The 12,054-nt window shown below is 40.8% G+C and overlaps 1 protein-coding gene across 3 annotated transcripts in view; it reads left to right on the top strand.

Moving 5' to 3' along the window:
- The window catches only part of CDC42EP3 (CDC42 effector protein 3), a 32,944-nt gene extending 28,632 nt beyond the window's left edge, over positions 1-4,312 (top strand). For 2 of the 3 annotated variants that reach the window (XM_067562656.1, XM_067562658.1), the window contains one exon: positions 2,269-4,312. In XM_067562656.1, coding sequence (XP_067418757.1) covers positions 2,541-3,311 — 771 coding nt within the window. In that variant the 5' untranslated portion in view covers positions 2,269-2,540 and the 3' untranslated portion in view covers positions 3,312-4,312. Of the gene's footprint in view, positions 1-1,350; positions 2,181-2,268 lie in introns of those variants that run through there. The other variant, XM_067562657.1, reaches the window with a different exon arrangement.
- Positions 4,313-12,054: the final 7,742 nt, after the last annotated feature.

Below are 12,054 nucleotides of genomic sequence, written 5' to 3'. Positions count from 1 at the left end.
TGTTGTTTTATTTTTAGTTTGAAGGAGATCTTTTCACCTTTTCTTAATTCAGTTTATTTGTGCCCTTTTTATCTATTTTTTTTACCATAGTGCTTAGGACCAGGACAGCATTGTGCTATGCATAGGCTTGGCAGAAGCCAGGACTTTTTTTTCCTCAACTGTTAATATTGCTTTTTTAACATGTAAGAATTTGTTTAACTAGCTTTATTTTTACAGTTGCTGTAAATTAAGCGGGGGTTAGGGCAACACCGACAACAGGGCTGCAGGGAACTACTAGCGCCAACAGCAGGGCCCAAGATATTGAGGCACAAGGTGCAGGGAAGGATGTGGTCACGGCCTGGCAGAGCAGCGACCCCGAGGCAGGATTCTAACAAGGATGAGCCCATGGCCAAGGAATGTTGCTGAACAGTTCCTGCCCGGGGACTGCGCCATTCAGCCACCGTGGCTGGAGGATGGGGTTCATCATTTCCCTTCTCCTCCTCCTGGCTCTGGCCAGAGGCCTCTGGTCTTCCCTGCCAGGACTGGAACCGTCTTTCCCCCCTGCCACCTTGTGTCTGCAGGGATCAGTTGTCCCTGGCCCTGCAGCAGTGCAGGGAGGGACCCGCTCCCTCACTCCCATAACAGCAGGGCTGCAGAGGCTGGCATCATGGAACATCTTGAATTAGAGATGAGGTAGGGTGAGGAGGAGTCATGAAGGGCTTTGGGCGTGAGAACAGGTAACTTACATTTTATATGATGGTGAAAGAGAAGCCAAGAGAGTGCTATGAAGGTCACTTTTGCAGTGTGTTAGAAGTTACTGGCTAAGACGTTTTAGCCAGGCGTTTAGTTTTCTGATGTCCACTTTAAGGAACTGAGTAGCAATAAATTGAAAGGGTAAATCTTTCAGAGGACCAACTTTCAAGCTGGGCCAGTCTTACCTGTGTGGTTTGGCACCAACAGTGAATTATTCCCACAATTTTGCTCCTTCCTGAATGAATACTAGGTGCAGTTAATTCTTCTTGTGCCTGTAAAAACGGGAGGACTGTTTAGAAAATCACACCCAGAAAGCCAGGAAATAAAAAAATTAAAGTGAACTTGATCACCTTGCACATAAATTATGTTTTTATTCTTAAATATGTATCTTCATTTCAAACATTCATATCATTAAATACATCTAATTGACCACAGATAACATGCAGCCTGGCTGAATTAATGTTGCTATTAAAACCTGTAGTCTAATTCCATTGGCTTCAGTAGAATTTAACCTGGGATGTGTTTTTTAACCCTTTCTGCACTTCTTTATGTCCTGTGATTTGTTTCAACTGTGCAATTTTGGATTTACATAGGTTTTTTTTAACTTAATTATAATTAAAGTGCTAATGACAACTGTAGTTAAGGCTCAGGTGAGAGTTTCCATTCTAAGATCCTGTTTTCAGTCGCTCATAACTTTCTAAAATTTTGACCTTTCAGGGAAGCAAAAGAGGGCCTAATGTTAGGCTTCTAAACAGATGGCCTGACTCTTCTCTTTTTTGGGGGTGGGGGAATCAGTGAGAGCGGATGGGTGCTCAGCCCTCTTGAAAATCAGGTATCTTATTTAGATGCTTCAGTATGGATGTAGAAACCTAGATTGAGACACAATTTTTTGAAAATCTTGACTATATGAGTTTAACTTTCAACTTTCTCAGACCTACCTAAAGCTTAATGTTTACAGAAACTCAATCACCAGTGCTTAAAAATGCCATCTTGCTTCCTGACATTGGTGGTTCTCAAGTCCTTGTTTTGCCATTATTGTCACTGGTGACATTTAACTCAAAGCAGGACTTCTTTGGCCATCAAAAAATCTGAGGCTTAGTTGTGAGCCAGTACTGGAAGAAAAATGTGTATAGGCCTCTGTGTTAAAATGTGTGGGTTTTTTTAAAAAAAAAAAAAAGTTTGACATTTAAAAAAACCCCACTCAATGTAGAAACAATGCTTGAATATTATTGCTGCCTTTTCAGACCGAAGATGACTGACAGAGCAAGAGACAAACTGAGATAGTGGGTTTACCAAGCGAACTATGCTCGGCAACTGTGTGCAAGGAACTGTGACTTCAAGAAACTATGAAGTGAGAAAGAAGTTAGCTACCCCTCGTTAGACTAAATCCTTTTATCCTGCTTAATGAAGGGAAGCAACATCATAAAGCTAATCTGCAGGCTAGAACTGTCAGTACCATTACTAATTGTTTTTGTAAAAGCAAGACTGAGTGAACCATGGAGAGTAAGCTAATAACCTGCTTTGTTTCCCACACAGGTTTTCTCGTATTTTGGAAGTAATAGAGTACTTGGTCACTAACTCACTTGAAGGACTCTTGTATGCTTAAACTTGGAAGGCACTACGTTGGAGTTCTTCAGCTCTCTTAATTCCAGGATTCTGTTTCCCAGAAGAAAGTGTGAAAGGCATCCAAGTCAATAATGTGACAAAGGTAACATTGAAGATCTGCTGGAGAAGAATCACTAAGTCTTATAAGAAGTGGCTTTTTTTCTTCCCTTATAAAACAGACCACCTCAAAATCTGCAAACAAAATGCCAGCTAAGACACCCATCTACCTGAAAGCTGCCAACAATAAGAAAGGGAAGAAATTCAAATTAAGGGATATTTTGTCTCCTGATATGATCAGTCCACCACTTGGTGACTTTCGCCACACTATACACATTGGGAAAGAGGGACAACATGATGTTTTTGGGGACATCTCATTTCTGCAAGGAAATTACGAGCTGTTACCTGGGAATGAGGGAACAACAAGAGTTGGTCAGTTTGGTGGACATAACGAGTTCTTAAGGGCAAACAGCACCTCTGACTCCATGTTTACAGAAACTCCTTCACCAGTGCTCAAAAATGCTATCTCGCTTCCTGCCATTGGTGGTTCTCAAGCCCTTGTTTTGCCCTTATTGTCACCAGTGACATTTAATTCAAAGCAGGACGCCTTTGGACCATCAAAAAATCCAAGGCTTAGTTGTGAGCCAGTACTGGAAGAAAAATTGCAGGAGAAAAGCAAACAGTTGGAGAATGGGGAAATGTACAAAGATGACATCCTATGGAAGCCAAATGGTTCTACATCGCATTATACAAATGGCAGAGATAGTCATTCATCCAGCCTTTCTGAACAATGCAGTGATTGGCAAACAGTTGACTTACTTGATGACAGTCATCTTTCATGTGAACTAACCAAGGCAGAGATTAAGTCGGAAGAATCCCTTTCAGATCTTGCAGACTCTCTTCTTTCATTGCATCTTGACCTGGGACCCTCACTTCTGGATGAGGTCCTCAATGTCATGGACAAAAATAAATCCTAGGACTGTTGTACTTTTTTTGCCTCTTTGTAAATGATACACTTTAAAAAACCTGAAGAATATATATATTAAAAGATCAGCTGTATTTGCAGTTGTTTGGGTTTTCTAAAAATAAGCTTTAAAAATATTTTTTTATCTGTTCATGATTTTTTTTAATATGGTAAACATCTCGTAGCAAGAGGATAAATTTTAATAAAAATTTTCAGCAAACATAAAAAATGTCTTTTTCAAATACCAGTATTAGTTATAAAAAAATTAAGAAATGTTGTTTGGGGATAATATTACTACTTGTGACCATTAGCTTAATTGACATTCAGTGGCTTTTGAGTAATCAATCTGTAAGCATCAGATTAGAGATTTATGAGGCAAAGAATAAATATTAACTGTTTCAACATTGCTTTACATGTAGGATTCTTTCTAGAATCTTAGATAGTTTTAATTAGTACTATTTCTTTTAGCTACACTGTAACTAGTTTTTCAATGTTAAACTATTGCTCTGTGTTCAAATATGAACAACTTGAGGTTATTCAATTTAAATATGGGCCAGAGCCTTAGATGCTTTAAATCAGCAGATTCAATTTACACCAGTTAAGGATCTGACCCTATATCTGTAGATCAAATCATAGACCATCTGTTGTAAACACAGGTAACACAGGCAAAATATTACTGTATTTAAATTATTTTATAAGTTAAAATATATTTTTTGTGCTTATTTGGCTTTTTTATTGCAGAGTCTACATTTACAGATACCGTATCATCAAAGTAGTTGCTTGACGTCATTGGGTCCTCTGTAAACTGTATTTTTGAGTGTTTGAAAAAATATGTATTGATAACCTAGCTTTTTTCTTTTACTACCACAAATGCTTAAACTTGCAACTGATGGTCTTAACTTTTAAAGAAGGCACTGATTACTCACAGTGTTTAAAGAGATTGTGCTGCAATGTGATTATTTTGGGATAGATACTCTGCATAGATACTCTGTGCAATACAATAAAGAATAAATGTTTAAATTCCCAGTCTCTTGGTGATTAAATACATAGCTCTCGCATGAAATATGGGGCCATAGAGTTGCCAGTTTTGGTTGGGCATATTCCTGAACGTTTTATCACATGACAATCTAATTGAAGATTAATCTTTAATTCCTGGAGAATCCAGGACAATCCTGGAGGCTTGGCAACCCTTATTCTCCACTGCAACATTATTGGAAAATGAGTAAAGCAGGAAAGAGAGCCAGCCCCATTATTGTGATTAAACCTGAGTCTCTCCAAAGTTAAAAGTAGATAGAAGTTTTGCTAAAATGTCAAGTCATTTTACGCTAATTAACAGAAGAAAACTGTAATGCTGATGAAAAGAGTTTTTAATTGCAGTTGAGGGGTGAGATTCTAACCCTCACCCAGCTCCCTTTGTTCTGGATAAAAGGGCCAGAGCAGTATAAAGGAGCCTTAAAGGCCCATGTTCAGCTGGGGAGGATTCCTCTAACACACACACAGCCATAAAGCTTCCTTTTGAGGACCCATTGCAAGCCCCAGAGTAGGGGTTGGAGTTCGGGGGAGGTAGGGTGTGTCAGATAGGGTTGCAGGAGCAGCATATGGTGCTGCAGGGATTCTGGTTACCATGGCAGCCCAGGGAGGCTGCTGTAACAGCCTGTGTGTGTGTGTTGAGAGTTGGGACAGGGAAAAAGCATAGAAACCAGAATTTTGCAACTGAAATTTTTTGCTAATTTTGTATAAACAAATGGTTCCTTTTCAAAACCTACAGAACCAAAATAACTTTGGGGGTCTTTGTGGTATCGTGGTGGTGGTTTAAACAAGCTCTAGTTTCTGCTGACTGGAATTGAATCCTTTTCCCTATACCAATTGCTGGACTTCATTAGGCCCTTTCTAACTCCCAGTCGGATGAGGGACTCTATGAGCCTATTCAGGGCCTATTATGGAGGGGGATTCATCTCTGCCTGGCAAAATGCTTGACAACTGATGCAAAATCTTCAAAAAGATTACAGTTTAAGAATGCAATTGAGCTATTCTCTATCCCACTGGCCTGTTTCTGAAAATTAGCCTGAGAAGCCATTGAGGCCAGCATTTTGCCTTTGCCTCCCTTAGCACTGATGACGGACTGCATTCTGAACGTTTTGTTTTAAACTCATATTTTTCCTCTGCTGCAAATTTTGAGGTTCAACAGGAGTTGCCCCAAGCAAGAATTGAGTAAAATGGAGGGTCTGATCATCTTTTGCAGTACAAGCTGGGAACAGAAGCTGTGTCGCCTGGGGCTGTATTTCATTTGTAGGGGGAACTCTAGGGGACTAGGGGGAGAATGCACATATCACCACCCATACTTTCCAGGTTTACAGACATCTCTCGTGGTGTGGGGATTATGATGGGATGCTTACCCCACGTGACCTGAGGAGAGACGGGGCTAATTATTCTGTTGATGGGCTGCATGTGAGGGAGAGTCAGGGCTGATATGTCTTTAATGGATGACAAAGTGCAGCTGGGTCAGGGAAAGGTTTGCAGTCACTCTCTGGCTTTAAAGAAGAAAAGGCAGAAACCAGGGGGCGCATAGAAGGCCTGGCCCAAAGGGAAGGGTATACCCAGAGGAGGATGGAGAAGCCCAGGGAAACTGCAGACTTCTTGTAGGGTCCCTGGCTGCCTGGAACATGGAGTAGTGGGTGAGCCTGGGTTCCCCTACTAGCCAGTGGTGCAGTGGAACAGAAGACTTGCTGAGACAAATGGCCCAGTGGGATTTTGATACCCCAGAAGAGGAGAACTATCGGGCTCCTGGCTGGAAGGCCAAGCCACAAAGAGCACCGTGACTCATGCAGAGAGAGAGAGAGAGACAGAGAGAGAGAGAGAGGCTGTGGGTCATGTGAATGAGTGACAGAAGAGGGTGTCAGACCTGGAAGGAGCTAATCCCCAGAGCAGCCAGGAGGAGGTGCCCCAGCGCTCAGTGAATCCCATCACAGGAGGGGGGGAATATACAACCAAGGGTGTGCTAGTAAATGGGAGGGGAGAGCCACATGTGGATGAATGGAGGGTCCACTGGCATGAACACACTGAAATAAAACCTTTCCTCTCATAAGCATAAAGGGTAAAATCCTGACCCCATTGAAGTCAATGTGAGTTTTACCATTGTCTTCAGTGAAGTCAGGATTTCACATAAACACTGTTGTTATAAGCTGCTCCTCCAGAATTGACCTCAGGAATATATATTGTATCCATCTGCCAGGAAATAGTGATAGAGACCATGGATGATCCAAATATTTTATCGTCATCCTTAAAAAGTCCATTAAGGATCACTACTAATTCCAGCCATGCTACAAGTTTTGTTTTAGAAACAATTCTTCCTCTCCCATTCCCTCCCCCCAATAATCTGCTACCGAACACTCATTTAGCTAATTTAGTACTTAAATGGCCCTTTTACTGTAGTAGCTGAGCACCTGACAAGCTTCAGCATATTTATTATCCTCACAACACCTCTGAAGTGAGGCAGTGCTATTATCCAGATTTTTACAGATGAACTGAGGCCCAGAGTGGCTACCTGACTTGCCTGAGGTCACACAGGAAGTCTGTTGGAGCAAGGACTTGGTGCCTGCTCTCTCAAGTCCTAGTCTAGTGCCTTAACCACGGGCCATTCTTCCTGTCCCATCATGGCCATGCTAGAAAGTTGTTCCAGGCTACATACTGAGAATCTCCCATTTGTAGCATGACAGTGTGGGAATGGGAAAAGGCAGTTTATTATGCAGAGAATAGAGATCACAGCATTGTGGAAACTGTCATGAACTCATTAGTCCTAATCTGCCACCTACCAGTTGACTCAGCAATAGTGTGTTGGAAAGATATGGGGAGTACGGAAGAAGGATTCTGAATTTCTGTAACAGACCTTCTCTTTCTTTGTGTAGGGCAGCTTCACACAGAACCAGCATTTACAATTCTCCAGAGCCTCCACTGATCAGAAGTGTGATTTAATATATATATATATATATATATATATATATATATATATATATATATAAATTGTGGGGCAGTTGGATCACGCTCTTTAAGAAAAAAAAAATAGCTTCTTATGCTGCTTTTAAGGTAATGTGGTTTTTAGAAAGTGGTTTTCACTTCAGAGTAAGCTTTCAACTAGTCTTACTACTGACATATCCTTTTATGTTTCATGTTCTTTTAATAAATCCACTGCCCATTTTGCTGAACACTAAATGCACTTTGTTTAAACAACTGTGCCTATGTTAACCATCAGTTCTTTCTTTTTATTTGATCTCTTAATCAGAATGCTGAATTTGTGATATATCCTAGACATTTTCATGGAGTAACTGATCTAAACTGAAGCAGATGGTAAAGGAAGTTATTGGCAAAATAAGTTGCATCTTGTATAAATGTTTCTATTTTCCAAGTTCCCACAGCATGGAAGTTTCTCTATTTATGTTTGCCAAGCATACAAGTAAGATTTACAGCACATTTCAAAACTAAACCAAAAAAAAAAAAAGACTGCTATCTGGATTCAGATCTAACATAGTTTTCAAAATGCATGCTTCTGTAAAATACCTCTTTGTTTTAACCAGCTCTGTCTGATCTCATCTGACATTGTAGCTGTCACAATATGCATTATCAGTGATGTTTGAACTCGTACTGCTCCATTTTAATCTTTGGTATGCACAAGGCCTGATTCTCCATTCCTCTGTCCCTCGTGTAGCCACAGACACCAGCACAAAGGGGATGTTGAGAGCTACCATTTTCGATTTCGTAAGTGACAGGCAAAAAGGGTCTTGCACAGAACAGGGCAATACAGAAATGGCCCCAAAGTATCTAGAAAACTATTACTGCAGTAATGGATGACTCAAGATACGAATAACACTAGGTCTGATGAGAGAATTAATTTCGTAGTCCTTATACTATTTGCATTGGTAAGTGTTGGCAAAATAGTTTGGCTGTAGGGGTTAGGATTGGGAAGATTTACTCTAGCATGTGTTGGAAGCTCTGAGTAGGAGAGAAGAATGGGATGCAACAAATGTATCAAAGGTTGCAAAAAAAGGATGTGTTCATAACTGGGGTTAGCCAACTCAGATTAAAATAGCAGCGAAAACATGGCAAATTGGCAACATTTTAACTGGGATTAGAAACTAAAGTTTAACCCCAGGCACCTGTTTAGGTTTTAAATCTAGCTGCTAACTCAAGTTAAAAGCAGAGCTGCTGTGTCTTCACTGATATTTTAACCTGATTTAGTTAACCTGAGTTAAAAAACACCCTTTTTTTCTTTTTTCTTTTTTTTCCTTTTGCCGTGTAGACTTAGCTAAAGAGGTACAACACACTTTGGCAGTTGGGATGTGAATCAGCTCAGTGGTGCATGTCACTGCTGGAACGTGTGAGGTAGGTTAGTAAATGTTAGGAGTGGGAAGTTTTAGGTGGACTACTTTTTTTGAGAAGGTGGAGGAGCATCAGGACAGGAAGTAGTCCTTTGACATTACAAATATCAATAATCCTGCTGTAAGCATAACAGACTGCAGTGCTATGTATAGAAAAGACAAATAAAGCTAAGATGATGGGAAAAATGGCAGAGTTGGACAAACACTAGACTTTCAGAACTGGGTCCAAGGAAAGCAATTAGCAGTCTTTTGTAAGCAAATTAATTGAATAGCTGTGACCTAACTCTGCTTTGTCTGTGTCCATTTACTTTTCATATGAACATTAGATATGTTAGTACATCTGTTTCTTATAAGTGTTCTCACTTTGTACCTCTTTTTTTTAAAGGGGTGGGGGAGCTTCCTGAGCCCAAAACTAAGGCTCTATCACTCACTCATTGCTTCTCTCTAGTTACAATTTTAAGTGCCAGAAAATTTAATGTGACCCAAGTGCCCCATGTTGGAACAGATTGGGGTGCAGTTATAAGTCTATACCCCAGAGCCTGGCTACACATGCCCAGATGGAAATGTTTCCCGTGATCATCATTTTCATGATATTTCACCGAAGGGGGCCCTGTCTGGTCTCAGCTGAAAGCTAAGAACTCACTAGCTGTCATGTTTATTGTGGGATATAAGTAAGGAAAATATTTTAAGAGTTATGTACCGTGTAGAATATTGTGTGTTCCAAAGCTGCTGGAGGTGAAACTAGTCACCTGGGGGAGGGAGGGTGGTTCTTAGAGATGATTTAATCAGGAGTGAGAACTATTGACATCGTTTGACCCAGCCCAGCCATGTGTTTACAGACTACAGTGTAGACAAGGTGTAGACATGGGCCTTTATAAAACACAAAAGAGCCCATAGAAAAAGACCATGAATGGGGGTCTATGGAGCAAACTGAAGCCAACAAAATGCCCTGGTTTTAAAAAGAGACAAAAGACCTGGAACTGTGTAACAGGAGACAGGCACAAAATGGTATCCAGTACAGAGGTGGCGCTCTGCCAGCATAAGTGTCTCATGAAAAGTGGATCCTTCCCAGCTCTCTCGACTGGACAAGAGTTGTATGGAGTGATCATTGGGTGAGAAATACCTTATTAGATATGAAAGGAACTTCATAATAAGTTTGGCTCTAGACTGCATTTTATATTTTTTTTATCTGTAACTGTATGTTTTCAATCCTTATACTTCTATTTGAATCTTTATTTTATGCGTTGTCAAATAACCTTCTATAGGGTTTTATTATAGACACAGCTATGTGCTAAGAAGAGTGTTGAACTGAGGTCAAGCTAGTGAACTGGGATGCACTGTTTTCACGGAGGCAGAGAATCTGCATGCATTGCAGGTATCTAGAAATCAAGGGACTAGGCACTCAAGTGTAATGAAGTGGGGTGTACAGATAGATTGGAGAACACAGAACTCAAGGGGGCTATCTCTCTACATTGAGTTAGGCCCAGGTTCTCTTTGCTCCATTCAAGGCAGAGCCTAAGGGCTGGGGTATGCAAATTGCTTGCCTAAAGAGGGAAAGAGCATGGCTTGAAGAGCCAGGAATGGGGTGCTTATGTCGCCAGTAGTTTTGGGTGATTTTCTCCTGGTGGGCACAGTCAAGGCTCCCTTGCACTATAAGCAGGTGATAGATATTCACCCTGTATCCCTTGGGTAACCCTGAACGTGTCAGACTTAAGTAGTGCTTAATGTTACCTATTTATTTTTTTAGATATAGTAGGTTATTTTCATCTATAAAATTAAGATAAAAATGAGCTGGATCATCAGCTGGTGTAAATCAGCATAGCTGGCTTTAAATCAATGGATACCAATTTATACCAGCTGAGTATCTGGTCCAGTCTTTATATAAGACCGTTGCTATATACCTCCATTAAGATCCTCTACCTAATTTTTTTTTCTAGCTGTCTCAGAGAAAATGGGAAAATTCTATTTTAATTTGCATTTCTTGAGACTCAAAAACTTCCGCAATCTGGGATATTCAAGTTATATGTGATTTTGGCATATATTCTCCACTGCTTCATGAATCTTATCCCAGCTCCCACGAAATGGACTATACTTTTTGAGTACCTTTCTTCCACACCAGACTCTGGTAGGTTTTTGTGAATAAGACTTTTCATTGTGAAAGAACATTAAGCCAAATTCTGCCTTCAGTTACTTAGAAATGAATTCCATTGAAGCCAATGGGAATTGCATGTGAGTATCTGATATAATTTGGCTAACGATGATGAAAACATCAAATGATGAAAACCTTGGGACAAATCCTACTTGCTTTAATTCATGTATCCATGAGCACTGTATACCTCGTGGATATGTTCACATTCGTGGAATCATTACATTTAATTACAAAGAGAAATCAAACACTAAAAGGGCTCCTTGTCTTTCCTCTGCAGGGATGACCATGGAGTGTCACCTCTGCAGCCTTACTGCCTTCCTCCTGACTGTGCAAAAGCCCATCCACAGGGAACTGAATCTGTGGCTGGAGGGTGGGGTTGTCCATGAGTTGTCCCTCCATCGACCACAATAGCATTCCCCCCCCAACATTTATTAATCAATATTCATTTTCTATGGCATGTTGGCATGCTATTGAACCTTTCCCCATTTCCTCCCCAGGGGACTGCTCTGGCATATTGGCTCTTGACTGGTTATCAGTTGGGCTTCTGCAAAGATGTTCTGCTGAGGGGCTGCGGACAGCCCCAGCTTTTTGTTTTGTGTTTGTACAGTGCCCAGCACAATGGGGCTCCTAGGTGCTAAAGCAATACAAATAATGGAGTATGGAGGTATACCCAAGCTCCATTTGGCACAGGCTCTAAGGTGGGGAGTGTACAAGTTACTGCACCAACTTTTGTGCCTTCCCTATTCCTAGACTGGACTTGCAACCAGCAGCCTATGGCTCCAACAGGCTGTTGCAGCAGCTGGAATAGACAGAGTGCAGCTATGCTACAGCCATGCCCCCTTCCCCACCACCACCTGCCCTTAGTGCTAAAGGCTGTGAGAAGTGTTTCATGAGGTCATTACCCCCAGCTCACCACAGAGAAAGCCCATTATGCCATCCATTCCCCAACAGCCAGTTCTACCTTCAGGGAGATTATTTTCAATTGCAGTATATTTTTATCTTCTTGTTACTTGATTTATCTGATGGCTGCATAATCTTTACTCTGACTGTGCCTCTGTTTCACCATCTGTTAACTGTGGATTGTCACTCTACAGTTGTCACATGGGACTTGTGAACTGTGGACACATGGAAATAGTGAAAGAATTCAGGAATATTATTATATTAATTTGATTGACAACGTTCCAATCCTATGAAAATCACCACCTCCATAAAATCTACTTTTAAGGGCAAGATGG

Source organism: Emydura macquarii, unplaced genomic scaffold (genome assembly GCF_026122565.2).
Source record: "Emydura macquarii macquarii isolate MOO-44397 ecotype Brisbane River unplaced genomic scaffold, CSIRO-AGI_Emac_v2 contig_2457, whole genome shotgun sequence".
NCBI classification, from domain to species: Eukaryota; Metazoa; Chordata; order Testudines; family Chelidae; genus Emydura; species Emydura macquarii.
Note: the sequence above shows the minus strand (reverse complement) of the source record. Positions and strands in the feature narration are given on the sequence as shown.